This window comes from Arctopsyche grandis, chromosome 10 (genome assembly GCF_051622035.1).
Source record: "Arctopsyche grandis isolate Sample6627 chromosome 10, ASM5162203v2, whole genome shotgun sequence".
Lineage (NCBI taxonomy): Eukaryota > Metazoa > Arthropoda > Insecta > Trichoptera > Hydropsychidae > Arctopsyche > Arctopsyche grandis.
The window spans coordinates 11,839,541-11,863,433 of NC_135364.1; the positions used below are offsets into that span (position 1 = coordinate 11,839,541).

The 23,893-nt window shown below is 33.7% G+C and overlaps 1 protein-coding gene across 1 annotated transcript in view; it reads left to right on the forward strand.

The window, feature by feature from the left end:
- Oatp30B (Organic anion transporting polypeptide 30B) overlaps positions 1-23,893 on the forward strand; it is a 73,214-nt gene that overhangs the window by 35,017 nt on the left and 14,304 nt on the right. Inside the window, exons 3-6 of the mRNA XM_077439401.1 lie at positions 8,139-8,334; positions 16,249-16,404; positions 18,666-18,783; positions 22,032-22,248. Coding sequence (XP_077295527.1) covers positions 8,270-8,334; positions 16,249-16,404; positions 18,666-18,783; positions 22,032-22,248 — 556 coding nt within the window. The 5' untranslated portion in view covers positions 8,139-8,269. The remainder of the gene's footprint in view (positions 1-8,138; positions 8,335-16,248; positions 16,405-18,665; positions 18,784-22,031; positions 22,249-23,893) is intronic.

The following is a 23,893-nucleotide window of genomic DNA, read 5'->3' on the forward strand; positions in this document are numbered from 1 at the left end:
TGGTTTAGCTTACATAGCATTGACTCAATCGATTGCATCATTCGCTTACCACCGGCAGAACAAACGGTTTACTTTCATATTTCGCTGTAAGGTCTCTTGCTCTCGTTTTGGGATGAAATTAAAAGTTACCTCCTCTCCGAGCCCGGCCGGCTGCTTGTACGAGCAAAGCGACTTCGCATCACTTAGAACTACTTTACTATCGCTAATGAAAAAACTTTTACATTAGAACAGACGAGAAAGAAACCGTAAAAAGTTTTGACAACGACTTTAGAAGAACCACTAATGCAATTCTGTTAAACAATACGTTCTCAGTGGTGTTTGATTTGATTTTGTTCTAGCAGTTCTCAAAGTGCCCCGAGGCAATAGTTTTTAGCATTGTGTATAAAATATACTAGATATCAATACTTTCACTTTCTGCAGGAGACGGAAAGGAATGTGGGAACAAACAATGGTTACGATTAATGTTCGGTGGCACTTACTTTTGTATGGAACGATTCAAAGTGAGATAAAATCAGCTGATAGGAGCGATTAATTTGGATTTAATTATGTACATCCATAAGTAGTCTGCAGCTAGTCTTTGGCAAAATCATTGATTTGATATGATTTATCATTCCGCTTCTTCTATATTTTGAACTCGGATCTTTTCAGTCTTCATCTTTTTATATATGTAAATGCACCACTAATCAAACTATATAGAACTGTCTTATATTTTAAAATTAGATTCATATAAAATATAATTCACTTTGTAAAGTGATATCGATAAAAATATCGTATCCAACCAACAAAAGAATTTTTTTTTTTTTTTATGATTTATGAAAATATATGGATCTGATATTACCGAATAGAAGAATCTGAATACCATAAGGCATACATAAATAGGTAGTAATTTCCTTATCGATTAGCCAAATGGGGTGAAAATGTATTATGCAAGGAGCTGATAAAAACTATACTAACTCTAAATATACATACATAGGTATATTTAGATACATATGTAGGCGTATACATACGTGTATGTACAATTCATTAAAAACTATATATTACGCTATAATATATTACGAGTAACAGTTGATCTAATCAGAAATAAAAATGACGTTCCAAGCTCATCCTATCCATTCTCATTTTTATCTTTCCATCTCGCCTCTAATGGTACATTGTGTTCCATATTATGCCTATTGTATATTTTCTTGTGCGAATTGAAGCGTACTTATTAGATACGCCTCCGTACGAATACAAGACATTTTAACCATAGATCCAGAACATAACTGTACGTTTTGTATCCGAAGAAAGTCTATCCACTATAAATACAATACATACATACGTGATGTTAATTGCAAGTCGATCCTTTCCCTTATTGGAAATCTAAGCTTCGCAATTTCGCCCATATGTGTATAGTATAGTATTTCGACATAGTGAAAACTATTCGCAATTTTCTTTATACTTCCTCCGATGGGTTGTTTTTTTTTATTTTTTATTAATGATATATTTATTTCATTGGGTTTGGACGGTTTGAAATGCCTTTTTATTTGTACACTTCATTGCTTGGACATGACAACTTTCAAATATCGACCCACGTCAACTCTAAATGCTTCCTTGATTTCATTCGTTATTGTGACAATTTATGTGTCTAAGATTATAAGGTATTACAGTAGTAGTTGTGTAATTATTAATATTAACAATAGCAAATCAAAACGTTAACGTTCAACATAAACCAAAAAGGTTTATAATCGACCGGGTCAAATGTCTATAGGAATTTTCGTGATTAATGTTGTTTCGAGCGCTTCGGAAACATCAATGAAATTTTGTTGGAATTTTCATTATCAATTTTATTATTTATATAATCAAAATTCATTGTCGTTTCGATGTTGGAGGCTATCATTTTATTACACCATTAATTAAAGTTCAATTTACTGGTTAAATTATTTTCAATTTAATAATTTTGCAAAATATATATGTATACAAAGTTGACTTGAGGCTATGAGACGATAAAGTAATCCGCTTTGACAACACCGACGCTTAAGGTGTTATTGAACGCATAAATCACGAATAAACTGACACTTTTCAGGTTTCCTTCGTTTATTTTTTGGTTTGAAAATATTTTAATTGCCTTTTCAAATACGATGCTACTCGTCAAATTCGCATCGTAACTTGCGTGATGAATTTGTTTATTAAGGTAAAATTGTAAAACATCGCATGGTAGCACACTAAATTAACTAAATGGCACACACACACACACACACGTTTGCGTGAAACCTTTCCCCAGAAAGCCAAGATTATTTCTGTATATTTGAAAGAGCAGAGACCGTCCTTCACTCGGCGTAACTTACGATCCAAATGTCCGTCTTCCGCTTGCTTGGCGATAAAACGACTCGAAATCCTATCGCTTTTCGCGATCTTCCACTGAAACTTTACTGGTGAAATTATAAAACATTAGTAGACATTACGTACAGACTCTGTAAATATGCTAATGTTGAATCAGTGGTACAATAACGACGTCACACCAGACGATTAACCGACCCGCCTTTGTCTTGTATCGAATAATCTAATATGTAATACTATGAAGACTCTCGAGTGGTTTTATACTAACTAGATTATAATTAGGTTTTTTTATGTAATCGAAATTATCTTATATACATACATATGTACACTCTGCTCTCTTATGCGAATATTTTTATGCTGTTTTAAAGTTATTTGGTTAAAATTTAAAGCAAATTTTCAAAAAAAAAATCGGATGTGACCATCCCACGACTGTATGTATTTGAGGAATATAAAGGTTAATAAACAAAATTAGATAATCAAACATACATACACGTTCACACTTACCGGCTATGAGAGCATTTTCTTTCATTTATTATTTTTTTTTTAAACTATGTATTTATTTTGTTAAAACATTGTTTTATTTTGACCTTTTAAATTATTTTATTTAATATGTATAATATTTATAGTGATTTTGAGTAATAATTTTTTTTTAACAAAATCTGACAGCCGGAAGTAGAACTTTTGTCTTATGTAAGTTTCCGTACATTTAATGCACTCAATTTGTATCGAAAACGCCGGTATATGTGAACGTGTATGTATGTTTAACTATCGAATTTTGTTTTTTATCCTTCTTATATTTCTCAAATACATACATAGATGAAGTCGTGGGTTGGTCACATCCGAATTTTTTGTACTAATATTGATGTTGCTAATGTTACCATACCATACATAGCATTAATCGAATTACTTCCAACATTTTATGTTTTTCCACTCCATATACATATGTTCATAGATGTCACATAAATATATCGAAATTTTCTGACATTGTCTCAATGATATACATACATATGAAAGTATTATATAATGTGTTGGTTAAATCTTAGTAATCGCATTTCTAGATATAGTAGTAGGCAAATCTGTTGGACTTATTGCAATAGTCTCATTCCTTTTCTTTTAGTGGGAACATTCCCATAGAAATTCAAAAGCATATGATCAATGTTACAATATTTTCTTTAATTAGCACTACTGAAGTGTATAAATCAATCAACGAAGACAGCCATATTTGATATGCTCTATTTATGTAGTTTAATTTCAATATAAATATGCATAACCATCGCACATATAATTTACTAGAGTGGCATTATCCAATTTCGTGAAGTTTTATATCGAATGGAATAATTTTTGTACATAATTCGTACATTGAACCCAGTTTAAATCGTTTCACATTTTTGTATAAGTAGCTTGTGATACATGCAAGGTCACATACAGTTAGTCCACTAAGGTTTTATGTAACTATTCAAAGGTATGATTTTGATTTACGTATCAAAAATGCAGACATTTAAATAGATTCGATGAGGGGGGCCCACCACTGGTTTCCAGTGACGGCTCGTGCGACACATGTGATTTGTGTGCAGCGTTTAAACCATCTTCAACACATGCTGCATCTTTCTTATTATTCTAAATTTACCAATGTCGCATTTGGTATGTAATCGGTGAGATATTGCGAAGGACACTGATATCGGCCGACAAGGTTATTTAACGGTTCGTCGCGTGGGTGTTATCGGATCTGAACCCGCGCCTAGTTTGACGCGAAACGGGTCGATTGCGGTTCTTAAACCGAGCCATGTTAGCCCTATTTTAAGTTCAGAGACAGACTTTCCGTTTATTAAAAAAAAAAACCGCAGTGCACGTTATATTATATGTATGTAGTTATCTCGACGGAGCAAAATTCGACGCGGAGGAAACGTCTCGTCTTTGCCAGAACGACGTTTAACGGACGGGTCATTTCTTCACTTGGCCAGCCAACAAAGAGAGTGACATGAGTGATGACCAATTTTCGAGTCTATTGACGGACGACGGTTCAGCTGCGACGAAAAGAGACCATGTCAAAAGTCATGCTTCGAGTGCTCACTTTTCGAAATTTTGAAATGTTTTCATTTTATATGATCGGTTTTGGTGGCCGCATTCGTACGCTTTTGTTGCGAAGAATATCTGGCGTTGCAAAATTTTAAAAAATATTGCTTTTTGTTGAAAGTGAGGACTAATGCAATGCCTACGGTCGTTTACTTGTCGAATGGCGTTTTTGTTATTTTTAAATTTCGCACTAATACATACATATATACATTATGTAGGTAATATAACGGTAGCGCAAACTCGCCATTATTTTGTCCTCGCAGTACGATCGATTGTATTCATTAGTTTTTTAAACGCATTGCCTTGCTTTGTCTATTTTTTTTAAATCGATCTTAATTAAGTTTTAAAGCACAATAAGACACAGCTGATGGCCAAATGATATTTTTATTTTCAACGTTTTCCCATTGAACACTGAAACCAGGGCTGTGGAGTCGGATTAAAATTTACCGACTTTTTGTTATGGTTCGATTCCGACTCGAATTTGAATGATTTTAGTAAGATCTACTTTTCTTGATTAGTTATGAATATAATAGCGATATTTATAATACAAAAAATCAATAAAAATTGACATGTACCTAACCCAATTTATTGAATTTTGGGTAGTAAAATTGGTATAAATAAAACAGTAAGTACATTCGTAGTGTATGTATGTATATGTAAATCAATTCAATATAAAAAATGAGAGTAAAATTGAAAATAAAAAAATAGTATATCAACACTAAAAAATAAACACTTCAAATTACGTTGCAATTCAACAATTTTATTTATATAATGTAATTTAAATTCATGATTTTTATAGTTAAATTATTAAATTTCAATTTATTATTGGATTTACTTCAATATAAGGAGACTCTAGTTGAAAGATGCTTTAATAAAGAAAATAGTAAAAGGAATCGGAGTCAGTTGATTTTTTTAATACTTCGACTCCGCTTGAAATGCTCCGACTCCACGACTCCACAGTCCACATTTTTGTATTTCTAATGAATTTTTAATGCATTGCAATTTGTTTCCGAAATTATATACATATGTATGTACTAATAAAATGTTATTATACTTTTTTTATTGTTATCACAATGTAATGTATATGATTTTTTTTGCAATTAAAGCAAGTCATTGTACATATGTATGTATGTACATATGTATATGTATTATACATAGAACACGCTCGTATAATTCCGCAACGTCTGCGCTATCGAACTTGATAAAAGCTTTAGATTCGTATTATTTTCTTGTATGAAAATTCTTGAAATTCTTATAAAACATTTTTCCATATATTACCTGAATTAAATTCGTTTTTCTCTGAGGTCGTTTCGTAATGGCCATAATTTTAGAGAACGTCTAATTGCGATTTTGCGTGTTAAGTCTCACGTTTCTATAATAAATTATATTTGTAAAATAACATGAAAATGTATCAATAAGAAATGTAATTATTCCCATTTATTTTTTATTTTTAGTGTAGTAGCTTTTTGCTCGCCATTAATGAATGTCAACCTTTTTAAATACCGAAATTGAAAATTGTTTGTTTTCTGACACTTCAATCATTATCATCGTTCGATATCAATTCGATATATGTATTATATCATACATTTAATTAAAATATCTTTTCTATACGGATTCGGTCCCTCGTATTCAGAAAAATATTCGCACGGCGAGATAGCAAATTTTCTTTATTCATTTTTTCTACCTCCCTCGCCGAAACGAATGCTCTGCAACCCTTACATTTTCTATCCGCTCGAACCTTAAATTGACATTTTTATTATGAGATCAAATGGTAAAATATTGCGCGCATCGTGTTGAATAACTTATAATTGGAGATTTACACTCTAAAAATTCTCCGCATCTCGACACGTTACTCACAGTCAACGTTTGAATTAGCTTTTTTTGCGTTAAATTGGCGAATCAAACTTTCCTCATTTTTCTCCTTTTCTTTATGCAAATTGCACTGTGGTGAAATTGGATTCGTCTGCGTGAGGAAGATATATCATTTTCCTTTCAATCGAAAGTTTCAAACAAAAGGTTTTATATATGTACAACATGACATATTGTTACTTGCGCGAATCAAAATATTTTCATATGATTATAATACGCCAAACACTAATTGTTTTATGATTTGATTAAGCATAATATACGCAATAGACGCATTACATATATTAATAAAACATACTTCCTTTCAATAAATGTTATTAATTCGGATGGAACTGACAGACTAAATAGCATACCAACATCATGCTGAATAGTATCTTATATTTCCGCGTCTTGTCTTAACACTTTCCTGGTATAAATAGATACATGACCCTGATCTAGCAATTTCTTATTACTTTTGGCGAGGGCATGTTCAAATGTTAATTTATATGTACATACATACATATGTACTAGTTGGGGAAAGCTAGGGGGTTTTCCGAAATCTTGATGGAGGTCCCGGTTGAAACATTGGCAATGACATTATTGGTTGTGATAAGTCTGGAACCGGTCAAAACGCACTTTTATCGTCTTGGCCGGTTCTGGAATTGTATCATGGCCAATAATGTCACTGTCAATGTCTCAGCTTGAGTCCGGGACGAGCCACTTTCACTTGTATGCATAAACGGGTCTCAATTGATAATAATTTCCATGCCTATGTACCTTGATATGAAATCATTTATGCATAAAAATGTTTTATTAGCTTTAATCAAATGGTGTGAAAATGTATTCCTATTTCACTAACCATTTAGAATCATTTGATTTAAAAAAATATTTTCTTCAATTAAGCTTACGTGTATGTACATATATCAGGGCTGTGGAATCGGAGTCGGAGTCGTAAAGAATCAACCGAATCCGGCTCATTATTAGTATTACGTTGTTTGACCTAGAAGTCTCCAATTTTATTGAAGTAAATTCACTAATAAATTGAAATTTAATCATTTGTTTATAAAAATTATGACTTTAAAATACATACAGGCAATTCAACGATTTTATTTATTGTGTTTTGGCCAACAACGATTGTCTCTTACTTTTTTATTCTCATTTTTTATTAAATTGATTCATTTATGAATGAAATTCATACACATATTACATATACATATATCAATGTATTTGCTTTTCATTTATAACTATTTCATTACCGATAATTCAGTGAATTGGGTTACATGTAAAATTTTAGTAATTTTTTTTAATTCCTTCAATTATTTATATTTCAAAAATCTGTATTATTTTTAGTACTAAAAATTTTATACCTCGGCAAGAAAAGTCGATCTTACTAAAATCGTTTATGTTGGAGTCGGAGTCGAATCATAAGATATTATCGGAATCGGTAAATTTTGAAGCGACTCCACAGTTCTGGTATATATAATATTATATGTACTTATGTATATGGACTTTTATGGGTACTTAAGACGTCAATAGACGCAGAATTATATCGGGCAATCAATCGGGCAATTTATGGCATCGATAGTTGTGACGATTTATCGGCTGACACACTATTATAATAGGTAGTTATTAAATTTATTAAAAATGGTCAAATGTTTAGATCAACAAGTAAATCTTTTGTTAATTTGCCGACTTTTATTTTGTCCAATAAAAAATTCTCCAAATCATATCACTCAACCAAGTTGATAATAATATCTACATAGTTGCAATAAAAAAATCATAGGTGATGAACTCTACGACAGACAAGTCACTTCGTCTGTGTCTCCTATTACCTTTACATTTTATTGCTAAATTTATTCATAGACTTTATATCTCAATTTAAATATATTTTATTCTTGTTACAGATTCGATTTCAACTTAGAGGTGCAAGTGGAAGTGTGGTTTTTTGGTTGTGATGAGGTGGTGATCTTCAAGTTTCGCGCTGGAGCGCGTAAGGCGTGCTAGTGAGGGGGGCTGCGGGCGCTCCGCCCTCGGCATGGCGTCCGAGGGGCACGAGAGGGGCGCCTCAGCCGCCGCCCCCCAACACAGAAAAGGCCACAGGTACAGTAGAGCAACCAATTATTATTATTTCAACTATTCATTCGAAATATACCGCATTGGTATGATTATTATCGAGAAAAAGCGCCAGAGTTATCCGCCCACGATACACGCCCCCTAGTAACGACCCTGCCTGCCCGTACCGTTTTTAACGATTTTCGTTATTATTACGGCAAAATTGTATATTTAGGTATCTGGTATTTTTTGCGCGCTTTCATTTTTCGCCGTCTATTACGAGGGAATAATCGTTATGATAACGAGAAGCCGTACGATTTAACTATTACAATACAAAATAAAATATATGCCTTCTACTCGTGAAATAAGAACCAATTAGTGTACATTGTATGGGAACAATGGAATGGAAATTTTTATAAATTCGGAATTCTGAAAATCTTCCAATGAAGTCTTAATCCATTTGACTTTCGTCTTTTTGGCTTCTTTCGACAGCTTTTTAATTAAATTTACGAAAACTTTTTAGGGATATATGTACACATATTATATTAAAACGTTTTCAAGTATCTGACTTCGGACATTGTTTATGATGTAAATCTCGCTAAATTAGTGTCAAACTTTTGATTTTTACAATATTGGAGAAATCTGTAGTTGATATTGTTAATAATAATTCCTTTCTGTTTGTTTTTACTTTCCTTTATTTGATAGTGCGGAAGAGGGACTGCCGGCTGGTGTATGGTGATTGGCACATCACCAATTAATGTTAGATTGACACTATGCTATTAGATATCAGTACACTCCCGGTAGGCCTCTATTTATACATATATATACTATGTATCTGGTGGGGAGCGACCATAACAGTATGAAGATTGTCCAAATATTATAATACTACTATTGTGCCCGTTGATTTCAATGGTTGGCTTCTGAAAGGAATTTATACACGAATTTTAATAGATTTATATAATATATATCTAATATATAATTTCGAAAGAGACTTTGTATGTAAGGTTTGTTGAAAACATCGAAAACAAATCAAAGTTTCTATGACGACGATATCGACATCGTTGAATATTACTTTCTTTTCAATTCACCCCCTGGAGTGTTTTCGGTGAGCTTTTATCCTTGTATTGACATACATAGTTTTGACAGCGATCGTTATTTTGAAGAAATGTAGGAGAAACTTTTCGAAATAATAATATCGTACGAATTAACATTGATCTGAAGGAACGCCCTTCCCAGCTGGAAACCACGAGCACATTTACAACATTCATACGTACTTGCATTGGCACCTTAACACTCAGAAGCATTATTCTATGGTATATATGTACTACCTATAATTTCTTAATTTCAAAAAATTATTTCAACGTTACATAATAAAGAAATTCATCTGTACGTGTACAGTATGTAATCCATTTCGGATTCTTTTATAAACGAACTTCAAAGAAATGAATCCCTCTAGTGAAATGGAGAAGAAAGCGCAAAATTTTCTTGTTGTGTTGCAATATCAAAGCCGCGTTTTTTCGTTACAATTTTCACATTGCATTATTAATGTGGCTCATTCGCCTTTAGGCTTTGTCTCTGTGATAAATTAAAGCAACGAACCTTTGTCACTTTCGCAGAATGTACGGCTTTGCTTCTTTTTTTGTACCTACTACTACGTTTCACTTCCCTTTTGTGCAAAACGGCATATGTATGTACATATAATCTGTCCATTTTAATCGGTGTGTGGTCTATGTTTTCCCTTTGATACACGTATACATTAGTACATATACATTTCATCGTAAATTGGGCCATGCTTGTTGAGAATTTAGATAACATTTATTATAGATAGGTAATTAAATACGCGTTGAGCTGTGTTACAATGCGATTATTCTTCAACGTCTTGAGCGTAATAGCATGATCGTCTAGGAACATATTGAATCAACAGTATTGAATGCGAGAGAGTGATCCATCACATTGCTCCACTCCTGTCTCCCGGTCCCAAGGGCAATAAATTCAACTAAAATGGAATAAAGTGGTGATTCTGTATCGCGTCCTAGTGCTTTATGTACCCAAACTTTGACAAATAATGTATCAATTCCATTCGATTCTCCATTATTGTAAGTTTCCTTCAATAATATATTACATATTTGAAAGTATAATATGGACGTTCTGCAAATAGAGTCCAGCCCACGCGTTTAATATTACATTTACTATAATCCCAACGGATAGATGTTTTATTATTGTAAATAAACGTCAAAGTTGTTGTAGACAATGCTGTCACTCAATTTCTATAACAATTGCATTACATTTTGCCACTAAATTAAAATATCCTTGACTATCTGATTTTTTCACACACGATACTCGATGAATTTCTCATTGCTCGATTTCGTCATAATCTATGGCTGTAACACAAGTTTTGTGCAAGTGGACATGCAATATCTACATATATTCCTCAATATCAATAATTCGTGATACAATAATTGGCAATTGAAACATTTAACAACAGTTTGTGAAAATTTGAAATATTGAACAAAGGGTTTCCGGAAACCTTTTGGAACCCACCTGATAATAATGTAGCGTAGACGTGTAGATGAGTTTTTGATTTCCGAGTAGTGGTAGAGGTAGTTTATTGTTCTTGGTTCGTCGCCCTGCCAGCTCCGAATCAAACACAAACCAAAACCGCTGTTTATTTATATCCATCGGATACTCTCAACACAGAAAGGTCATTGGTCGATGGATTGCGAGATCATATTGGCTGTTGTATACAGCTTGTTCATATCTTGAGGCCTTTTTGGTGCAAACGCGCGATCAGCGCTAGTAAACCAGCTAATCTCTAGCACACTTGATTGTATATTGCAATTTAATTCGATGAAATATATTTATTAGGTTTTTTTTAGTCAATTACTTTTTGACTGGAAAATACACATTTGATTATTTAATAAAAATTTCTACAAATTAATTTAATTAGTTTAGTTCATCATCGACGACTCAATCAGTCAATATGTCGACCAATATTTACATACATCGAAGAATTTGGAAAATATTCAAGAAAAACAACGATCTTAAATGCTCATTCAGGCGACGTGTTGCGAAGTTTTTATTCTGACGTACTGAGTGAGGCAACGAATGCGATGCGACGCGACATGAACAGGAAGCGAGTTATTATCTTTCGAGATTGATAATTCAATAACAGTTTCGCGCTTCATTGTACATAATTGGTATTAAAACGCTGTGACAGTTCAAATTTTGAGGCTTTATTTAGACTGGATTAATTTTATAAATACTATATTAGGAAATTCTCACAAATTTTGATCCATTTGCAAGTTATCACATATTGACACACTGGTGACGACATATGATATGTAAATATTTGATAAAGATCGCGAACGTTATCGACGGGGAGCGCGTATCGCAAATCCTACTTTTATCGATATATAATATAATGGTTAAACCGACAAGAGTTCAGTATCATCTGGACGAGTGTCATAAGTGTTCGAGTTCGACCAAGACCCGCAATTTAAACAGGAAAAATCAATTCGAAGAAACTTTTGTCGCTTGCTTGTCGCAATGTCAAGTTTACAAATCGCCGATTTTCTGAGATTCGGTGCGCCAACTTTGATTTATTACCAAAGCATACAGTTTCATTGAAACAATACTAAACGAGACATTGTGCTCTGGCGATATTTCTGTGCTATTGCAAATTGAATTTTCACCGTCGCTATCGTGATTTTCATCGCCAGGTGAAAAAGCTGTTTAGAATATCGACGCCAGAGTTTCCCATTGTTTTCCTTCTCGGTTCGCACACGCAAAGCGGTTCCATATTTTAGGCGTACATGTAATGGGGTTTTTTCTCGTTTTCGCACAAGTGTGTTTGTTTTGAATAGAATTTCTCTTCTTTCGGTCGTGGGACTGTTTTCCCGTCTTTGTTTTGACAAATACTAAAGAAAACTGAACGTTTTGGCAGTGTAACTGTGTCATTATAACGACCGCTAGGGGCTACGTGGTGTTTGTAAGGCAAACCTTCGCCAGGTCTTAATTTTATTCAACATTTTGACTACGGGAAAACGTGGGCGGCATCTTTTGAGAAGATTTTTCCAAGCCTCCTCCGTTTCCAGCGACCTGAATATATACGCCTACCCTTAAACTTTACATGAAAGGGGAAAAAAGTGCCAAACGACTCTGTAATATATGTATACATATCAGCATATGTAATTTGCATAGAATTTAACATCAGCATGAAACCTCTCAACATGGATCTTGCTTTCCAAGCTCATAATATCCAGTGAAGAAAGATTTGATTTAAAACTAAAAATCCGCTCAATGAATTTCTGACAAAATTTTACTATACCTTGGATTGCTTTATTTATTTATATAATTTTAATTATTTAGCTCATTTAATACAATTTCTATTTTTACTCAAATACATTCTTAATTACTTTACTCTAAAATTTTATATATACTAAATTTATATGCACTCTCTCAGTTCTCTCACAGAGGTGTATCCTTGCACTTCACAAGAATGCAACCACTGCCAGAAGACCAGACACATTCAGGGAAGGCATTGTACATGACCACACCTCTGTGAAAGACACCTCCAGCTGTCTTATTTTTCCTTACTCTACCTACAGCTAAATTGTTCTTATTTTTAGTATAATAACTAAATAACTATGGATATCACTATTTCTTATTGTATGTATAATCCTTAAAAAACTTATGATCTAACTTAAACAGAAGACAATGTACTAAGATTTAAACTATTTCTAATACTCATCCATCCCAATTCATCCAACATACTTATAATACTTTTTAATCTACCAACATTCAAAATGCCTCTCATAGCTTTATTTTGTAATTTTTGTATTTTTCCTAAATCTTGGCCATTAAACATGTTAAGCACAGTGGCGCAATAAACCACGTGTGGCAAGACAATACTTACCTTATAAATTTGTATAATTCTTCTTCAGTTAGGTTCAAATCGATGATTTACTTTTTTTTCGAATTCCTAACGCCAATACACACAATTGTCAGCACTTTTGCCAGCAGCATAGCTTGGTGGTTGAGCTAATGCTAACCACTAAGAGATTGTCGGGTTTGATCCCGTGGGTTGACCTCGATTGAAAATATAATTTATTCGTTTATGTATATGTATTAGTATTATCTGTAGTGTTGCTGGTCAGACTTGGATTTTTGTGACTCTAAATCGATCGTTTCCTATCAGAGTTTGCCAATTTATCTGTTTTCATTGTTGAAACGGTTCCTCATCAATTTGGCTAAAACCATCTTATCCACTATATCGCCACTATTTGAAAATTAATTAAAAATATATAAAATCTATCAATTTATATATGTACAAGTTTAATACCATAGATTTCGCTCAGGGGCAACCCGAAAAATAAAACCACTCATGCCGCCTTTCCCAAATATAATATATAAATAAATAAAAACGTTTACAGTCGAAAATTTACGATAAATTCAGATTTAGATGATATTTACAGTTGTTTAATATATTGGTTTATTTGATTAAAGATGCCTCAAATCCACAGCAATATAATTATGTATAATCGAATGGTAGATAGCAATTTTAAATCGGTAATATTATACATGACCGTCGGTAATACTTTTAACCTTTGCGAATTTTAACAATAGGTACATACATATGTATGTATGTCCCAATTGAATAGTCATCTCAGCCTTGATAATGATTAATGTATGTATATGCGAAAGAAGAACGAGGAGATGTATGAACATAGCGTGACCGGTTACGCAGAAGTGATCAATATTCGGAAAACTGCCATAGTGTTCTTATCACGAAATGGATATTGTCTGATAATTTCGCATGATCCTGTGTTTCATAAATTAGCCTACCAACGGTTTCGACCGAAATATAATACTAAGAATAATTTTTCATTGTTATGAAATATTCAGTGTCGATGATTTTTGTCAGTTTCGCAATCCCCGTTCGAAAATTTGTTCCCAAATTAGATATTCTCGCGTCTCCCATGTCGTTACCAGCAACCTCTCCCGTTACCATTAATCATTCCAAATTGTACCCGTAATACTATTTGTAAAGGATCCGTTTTCGTTATATTTCAATTCGAAATTGTTCTATAACGTTATTTTTAACGTTAACTAATATTTTTCGCCATAATTTTTCACGCATCAATCACTAGGAAAAATAAACGACCGAAAATTTGTGACAGTTTTTCGCGAAAATTTTCAACGACTGAAATTGCACACATACTTACTTACTTATCATCATATAAATAATATCGCTATTCTGTCTGTCTGTCTGAGATAACCAGTGGTGTTACCCCAATTTTGAAACAACGGGTTTCCAATTTTTTTTCAATAAAATTATTGTAAAAGTGTATATATGTACATATATACACTTTTTTTCGTCCAAGTTACATGAGAGTTCATTAAATTTTCAAGATTTGTATAATTTTTGACAAGAATTATATGAATTTTTAGATTACATAACGGGTTTCCGGAAATATATATAATATATATATATATATATATATATATATATATATATATATATATATATATATATATATATATATATATATAATGTCTGTGTGTAAGTGTGTGTGTGTGTGTCTCGAATAGGCTGCTAAACCACTGAACCGATTACGATGAAACTTTCAGGATTTGTTGTGTGCATGTCCGGGAAGAAAAAACGGGAACGGAAACGGGAAAAACGGGAATGAGTGTCATTGCAACGCAATAATTTCAAATGTGTTCGCTACCTGCGTTTTACCGACAAATGGGAACAGGAACGAGAACGGGAACGGGAATTGCATGCGTTATTATGGCATTGCAACGCATGCCAGGGTTCAGCTAGTAATATATATAATATCGCTATTCTGTGTGTCTGTCTGAGATAACGCTCGCCGTACTATAATAGTCGTTTCGATTCGACATACATATGTCACAGCTAAACCACTGTCAAAACGTATACGAATATAATAACAAAAGAAAAAAAATTCTATATACATACATAGACAGCAGCGTGGCTCGGTCGTTAAGCTTCTGCTTAACACTGAGAGGCCCCGAGTTCGATCCCTTGAGCTGACCTCGATTGAAAAGAATTTTTCTGAGTATATCTGTAATGCTGCTGGTCAGACCAGGATTTGTGACTCCTGGTTGATCGTTTCCTATCAGAGTTTGCCAATTTTCTCTGATTTCATTGTTGAAACGATTCCCGATTAAAAATTGGCTAAAAATCCTTCCTACCCACTATGTCACCACTATTTGAGTATGATTAATGTAAATATTACAATAAAAATGTATGTACAATTCATAGATGTCTCGTTAATTGTCGAGTTTAAGTCAGTGTCTCGTAATTTAGCGACTTATATAATAAAAAATGCTGTATTGTTTGTAATTTGGCCAGGAAGGCGCATTGGGGTTTACCTGTAATGCCTTCCTGGTATAAAATTAAAAAAAAATATGTATGTATACATATACTGTTTTCTACCAATGTTTTTCTGGTAGAAAAAAAAATGGTAGAAAAGCGCTAGTCTATTTTCTTCTAGGAAAATAGACTAACACAAAGTCTCTGAGCTTAATTTTTCTATTGTTGTTTTATATTGTTTATATATATAAAGGTAGGTAGGTAGTTTTTACCATTTTTTTCATATTAAACAATTAAATATAAATATTAAATTAAATATATTTAAAAGGCATTTGAAAAAAATTAGACCGCGAGCGGATCGAACACAGGACCGACACATTACTTTTATCTTTTTTATTTAATTACTTAATATACCAACACTCATGCGATAATACATACATATGTACATAATCTTATGTAATATAAAACGATAATATATTTTTATGGTGAAAACTTTATTGTGTGGCACACTATCGCCGCAAGGTTACTCGTCACGTCTAGGTAATCGATAGAATAAATACGAGTTTATTTGACTTTGACTTACTGCTAGATAAGAGTCTATTGTATTATTGTCTGGTTTACAGGAGGCAAGAGTCCATGTACGCCATGACGGGCCTGTACTCTGAAACGGCGGGGGATGATTCTGGAGGAAGTGGGGACCAACCGGTGCCTCCGCCCCCACCGCCTCCGCCCCATGTCAAGTGTCACAGCAGGAATCCTTCATCCGGATTGGTCGACAGGTGAGTCTTTCATATTTTAATCTTAAGTACCCATATACGAGGTGTGATAAAAAAATACGGAGATTTTTTTTAATTTACGCATAATGCAAATTTAATTTGAGACATCGTTAAGAGATCTGTCGGCAGACAAGTCTCTATTTACAGACTTTTCGTAGCGAGAAATGCTACATATGATACATCTTTCGATCTCCTTTTCGACGATTTTTTGTTAGACAAATATATACTTTTATCAAATGCAGTTTGACAATCACATTGATAAAATAATTCATCTGAGTGGTGATGATTTGTCAGTATTTCTAAGCATTGTCTCTCTAATTTATATTTACCATGTGAAGTATAATACCATTGTGAAGTATAATAATATAGAAGTATAAATGAAAAAAGTTTGTTCTCAAATTTAAATTACTGATTAATTATTATCGGCGTTTGTTTATTCACCGTATTTTTTTAGCCACACCTGGTATTTATAGGATTATTGTGTGGGTGCGTTATATTTCGGTTTGTTTATTTTTGTCGCGTTGAAATTAAATTATAGCATTATACATACATATTATTCTTACCTGTTTGCTATTTTTTTTTCAATTCAAACGCTGTTTTTCCGTAAATGTAAACTCGGTCCCGTGTAAAAATAAATCTAAAATTATATTACATTGCATCACGCCGGTTATTCGGCCACGGGCTTACAACATTTGTCTGTGTCAAGGTGGTTCTTTTTTGTGTGTTTATATACATACATATGTACATATGTATATATGTATACATATATATTTTTATTTGCGCCTTTAAAAGTGAGCCGTATTTTTAAAACGCGGTTTTATCCGCACAGTTTAATTTATTTTTTTTCCATGTAATGATTCACGCGGTCGCTATCTACATACATACTTACGACCTATGTTCTTATTGTAAAAAAGTGATAGTAAAAATATTAAATTTTGGAGGAGTGATTATATTATATTTTAACAACTTCCCATTGACAAATAGAAACATTTCAGAAATTTCAGCGCATTTTAAAATATATGTACATACATATATTTTTACATCTAATATATAATTTCGAAAGAGACTTTGTATGCATGTAAAGATAGGGTAGTAGAATCCGTGACATTGAATTTAATAAAAAAACAAATGAATATTCAAATAAATTTAAATAAAATAAAACTATTCAAATTAATTTAATAAAATGTTTACTATTAGATTAGCCATTTTTAAGTGGTTTATATTACAAACACCGAGCGAAGCCTAGTAAAACCATTAGTATTATATAAATATGAAGTACGATGTTTTTTGGAAGAAATATCTTGTCATATTCCATTGATACATCTAATGTGACATTAAATACAAAATTCTTTAAATATTTTTTTATGCAAATCTATAATTTTCAATTTGGAACCACCAAACTTGATGGTACTCTCATGGTTCCCTATCTTAGACGGGTTTTGGAAGAGTTCAAATCTCTTTTAAGGTTTTTTTTTTCAACTTTCACTAACTAGGCTTTTGTGACTAGCGCAACGCCAGGCATTGTTAGTATACTACCAGTGGCTAACCGTGACTTTTAAAACAAAGGACTAGGAATGGACAAACATATTTTAAAATTTTTTAATTATAATCATCTGTCTTGAAGTAATGAATATAATTTTTCATTTTTGTGCTAACAGAAATGTCCCCAAGTAGCGTACCTTTCTTAATAAAATGTTGTTTGTCTCCAAAATTTAATCTTCTGAATGCAAAATTCTAAGGCCTCATTATTTGTTTCTGCGCTGTTCGCACTGATTTATTCTAAGGGAATCGTTTCGAGAGTATATACCGTTTACCATGCACCCTTTTTTATCTTTCGATTTAAGATCTATCGATTTTCGATCTTTGCCTTCCGATGTTTGCGTTTTCGGGCGTTTCACTTTCGGGCCCGTGAGGTAGATCCCTCAAAAATACATGGTTAACAAGTCTACTGAAATACGATATATTCAGGTTGTCTTGAGGTCCTTTTTCTGCGTAATTACTGTTTATAATAAATCCTCTCGTCACTGTCTTGTCTAGATGATTGCGCAATAAAATATGCAATACCACGTATGTTGCGGGAGCTTTGAGTGTCTAGTTGAAGGTGCTCAGACGCTCTTATAGTACATACATATGTATATACAACTAGAGCATGAGCCCCTGGGCTTAGGTATGTACGTCAAGAAAATTCTGCGTCGAGGCGAAATTATGCTAAAATGGCGCAATTTATAATATTCTATTGTGGATACATGTCTGTTTTGAACTAGGGAGAAGGAGAAACCTCACGCAGCGTTCGCCCCCGCTTTGGAAGTGAACAGTGACTCTCGAGACTGCGGCATCCTGGCATGCAGACCCGGTTTCTTGCAAAGATTTGCCAGTATAAAGGTACGTATTGTAATTACATTCCTAAACACAATGCTTCCGTCTCCTCCTCCTCCCTTAAATATCCTATATACCCAGAACAGGGGTTTGTAAACTACGGCTAGAGAACCACGTTAAGTATTATCTTAAATACTCCGAATATGCTACTTTTATTGTCTTTATGAGTCTTTCGCCTATTTTCCGGTATGTATGTATAATTTAATTATTTTTGCCATTTGCGCCATTTATTTATCTAAATTTGAAATGGCTCTTTTGCATTGGCATTAAATGGACAGCAACATATGTATGTACATAGCTTAGTGGTTAGCGTATAATATTAACAAGTAACAACTGAAGGCTACGGGTTCCACCCTAATCCGGTGCTGCTGGCCAGAACTTGGATATATGTGACTCTAAGTCGATCATTTCCTATCAGAGTTTGAAAATTTATCTGATTTCATTGTTGAAACGGTTCCTGCCAAATTGGCCACCCATACTCTCTTTTATTATTTGATTTTAATTTCAAATTTATAACAATATTATAAATCTATATATAAATATTACATACATATTAAAAATAGGTGTTGCCATGGGGGAAATCCCGTAATGACACCATGGTAAAAATAAATAAATTTTAAATAATATAAATAATTACCTTAGTTAAATTTCTAATGCACATGTTCTGCTTTTGATTTCTTCTCATTATTCCAAGCGAGTTTTCATGCGTGTTACTAAGTTTATGATGATTTATAATGATTTTCCATTGGTAAATACATACATAGATATGTATGTAGAATACATATGTACATTTTTATAGAAATGGAGATTGAAACTAAAAATTTAATCCTAACATTTCATTCTACATACATATAAAAAGTGAAGAAAACCTTTATTTTGCCTAAAATGTATGCATGCAATTAATATATTATAGTTATGTATAATAAATTATTATTGAGTCATAAATAATATGAATCGCCAATGATTTTGAATGCCAATTATCAAAAATGTCAATTCGACGGATCCTCGACGACGACAGCAGATTGATATATAATACCTAACTTTATTCAATGTTTGAAATCGTAGCCGAATATATTCCCATATATTGTTCACATTTCCATACATGTATTATATGTATGTGATGTTCTTGATAGTAATATGAAGTTAACTTTAAATGATAGGCACCCCTTCATATTATTCTATTAAATCAAAGTTTCGCTATAGGTAGGCCATCTTATCTATGACCAACAGTACTCCAAAGTTGAATTTCAGTCCGAGCACTACAAAAGTTTGCCCGCCCCTGACCTAGAGCTTTCAACCCTTTCGCTATTTGCTCCTCGGACCTTCCGCAATTCTACATACATATACAATTTAAATTTACAAGGTGACCCCGCCTAGCGAGACGCGCATACCCCTTTGATATGTAAATTAAATCTCGGCTTCGCATTCTATTTTATCTGTATTATAAATCTTCCCAAGTGAGATCGAACATTTTAGCGCCTCTTTTATTTTATCGGCGAACGTTCATTTCGTAATATACCAGATTCGTTCGGGGCACCGGATGTGTCCTTAGCCGCGTTTCGATACAGATTAGATAGTGTCGAGCAACAACCGGAAGAATAGCCATTTCACGTCACAATTTTCTTATTCGCTGAACGCGATGCTCTGAGGCTTAATGACTCGTGCGTGTCTCGCAATTTGCCAATTTTATTCACAACGATGTGTCTTAAAATACACAATGCTCTGAATTATGTGGCGAAGTTTACCTTCAATGGAATACCTGTCGTGTGCTCTTTATATCAATTTCAAATTATTCAAATGTGTACAGTGTCGTTAGTTTTGCTTATCTTATTAAGCATACGTTTCTTAGAATTACTTAATGTTGAAATTTTTAACAGTCGAATTATTTTCTATATTGCTTTGTTACTATCGTGCTTTTTTTCTATTCATTTTGATTTCGCATTGAATGAATGTTATGGTCTAATAATAGCACTGATCCTGTTCTGTTCCTATAATTTCAATATTTCATTCTGACATACTGAGATGTTTCTCAGTGCTCTGCACTCTTGTGCAGTAGGTATATGCATATTGAATGCGTAAGAGGAGAACTATTTGTACCAAAATGTATTTGAATCGAAATGACGCACACTGCACTCTTTCTTATTACGAAAATAGACTTCTTCTCAATCCAAGCCGACTATCCTTTGCATACGATATCACTGATTTCCATCATATTGGTAAAACGTACTACTCGGAATGAAAATTATAGAATTTTCAGGTGGATTATCATTGGAGACACGAAAATTTAATATATTGATTCATCTGGAAATCCGTCTTCTTGACTTCTAGGCCTGCCCATATTTTATATTGTTGCTACATATAGCTATATATGTACATATGTAAATGTAATAATGCCGTTTAGTATCGCAATTAGATATGATATTCGACTTGACTAAACGCGCCGTTAGTTGTTTAGTCGAGTAGCGTAGAATTTGTCGCACACAGATACTATGTAGCTTTAACGACTACTCAAATAATGGACTACTTGTCTTTACTAGTAGGATATTTGCACTTACTTTATTTTTATTGTATTTTATTACATACATTTCTTTCATAGATGCCATGACAGGAATTACCCCAAGGCGAAACATACGGTTAGATTTTTTTGTAAATAAGTATGTACTAACAATTTCAAACATTACTGTACAATATACATATAATAGTGACATCTATGTACAAACTTTGAAATACTGCAAATTTGCGAGAAATACATTTTTACAGAGCGTGTAGGTAGCATATTTATAAGAATCAACAAATTTGATATGCTAGAACCTCGAATTTGCGAGAAACCGAGGGGTAGGATATTAATTTACTGGATCCGTCACTACAATTAAGTAAAATAAATCGGAAAATTGTAGCAGGAGACGGTCGATCTGTGGTTTTATAACCACCAAGATCTCACCAGCAGCGTATTTGGCCGCGACTTTAAATCCACAAACTCTCTAATGGTAAATAATAACTCTAATAAGTCAGTTACGCACATAAGCAGTTTGATATAAAGGATCCGAACCGTACGATAAATTCAGAACTCTATTAATTTACCCCTTCAAGAATGATCGTTATTGGAACACTCCCTTCCTGTAGTGTTTCAACTACTGACAGTATTATCCTACCTCAACCCGAACCCATCCCCACCAACCTCCCTCCTTTGAATTTATTTTTCCCACATTCTAAAAATTACCTCTGACTTATACATACGCTTTACTTTTTTGCAGATGTTCGTGCTGTTGCTGTCCTTTTTGGTGACACTGCAGCAAGCACTCAGCTCCGGCTACATCAACTCTGTGATAACAACCATCGAGAAGAGGTTTGAAATCCCATCCAGCCTGTCGGGTCTGATAGCCAGCAGCTACGAGATCGGCAACGTCATTACAGTCATCTTCGTGTCGTACCTTGGCAGTCGGAGACACATACCGGTCTGGATTGCAGTCGGTGAGACATCTTGTATATTCACAACCAGAAATGCACACCACACACACCCACTTTGTTAGACGATAGTTCTTCAGGTGAAGGTGAAACGTCTTGTGGCCCATTGATACAATCGATAGCTGTGGTGCCGCATTGCCACCCCAGCTCCCTCTCGTTGCGACGCGCACGAAACCCTTGATTTATAAGGAGTTTGACCTATTCCTAAAAACAGAGCTTCGTGTGGTTAATGTGGGTTAGGTTTGGGTTAAGAACGACAATGCGCGAAGATATTTGTTCGAAAATACTAGTTACGTCCAATTTATGTACACGGTAATCCATAACATGTACTCGATTCCTATGGGTGTCTGTATTCAAGTGTATAATTTAATATGATTGCGTGTGTGTAGATCGAGCCTTGCATCGTTGATCTTCTTCTGTGTTGGTCGTTTTCTTTATATAATAATTGTGTTGTGTGACCCTTCTGGAATGCGCTTTCATAAGTGGTTCAAAACTTGTCATGACTTTTCGCGGTATTGGAAATAGTTGCATATCCAAAAGATGTTTTGCATTTTGATATCTATATGGTGTCATCCTGTCATTGTCGTCAACCAAGTGTCAAGATAACTATCTGATTAGTTTATGGTATTTATCGTAACATCACTTTTTGTATGCAGTTTTTTTCATCTAGGCCTGTATGAATTGATTTCATCGATTATTATTTGTTGAATCGGTTCAATTTGTTCCATTTACAACGACAGTATACTGTACACCAGTGGTCGCCACGTGGGCTCTTTTCAGGCGTAGTTTATATTTTGGGCGTCAACCCCTTTTTCGACTAATAAGGTACGACTACCAGTTGATGGAAGAAATTGATATTGTTCTCACATATTTTGAAAATAAATAGCTGAAATTAATACTTTTGTAATATTAGTACCTTCTATGCCCGTTCATCGAGACTATTTTATATGAAATTACTGTTTACTAAATCCTCTTTTCTCTGAGCAAGACATTATTGAGCTGCCAGAAGGGACGTTCATTTTATTTAAAAATAATACTCTCAGCCGAATAGCTTTAAACAGGAAATAATGTTTATTATAGATCGACGGACTGATTTTAAATGTAAGTGCAAGCCTAAATATAAAATTCGGTATAAACCTCCCCGACAAAGAGAAGGGGGAAACGACGGATTTTATCTATGTATGTACAATATTTAACACGAAAATATTCACATTATACTTTTTTATTTATTTTATTTAATGAAACCCCCCTGTCAACTGCATCAATAGAAAAAAATGAACTACGCCCCAAAAGAGCCCGCTTGGCGACCACTGCAGTACACAGTGAGTACGCGATCCTAGAGTTCTTTTCCGTGTAGTGAGAATGGGCCTTCATAAATAGACAGACTTCTAACTTCTTTCACTCGATCGATCCAATTATGTAGTAGTAGAAATTCTATCTTGAGCTTAAGATTTTTTCCTAATTAGTGGCGGTATACTCAAGTGTCTTACGGCTTATGCTGCCTACAATATTCACCAAAGTAAAACGCTCAAACTTTAGAAACGAGGTATGCGTGAAATTGAATGCAGTTTGATGAAGTGCACAGTCTCGTTATAATTCGCTCATCGGTGTGTGCATCCGAGTGCAGCTCGACTTGCACTCGCGGCGTATG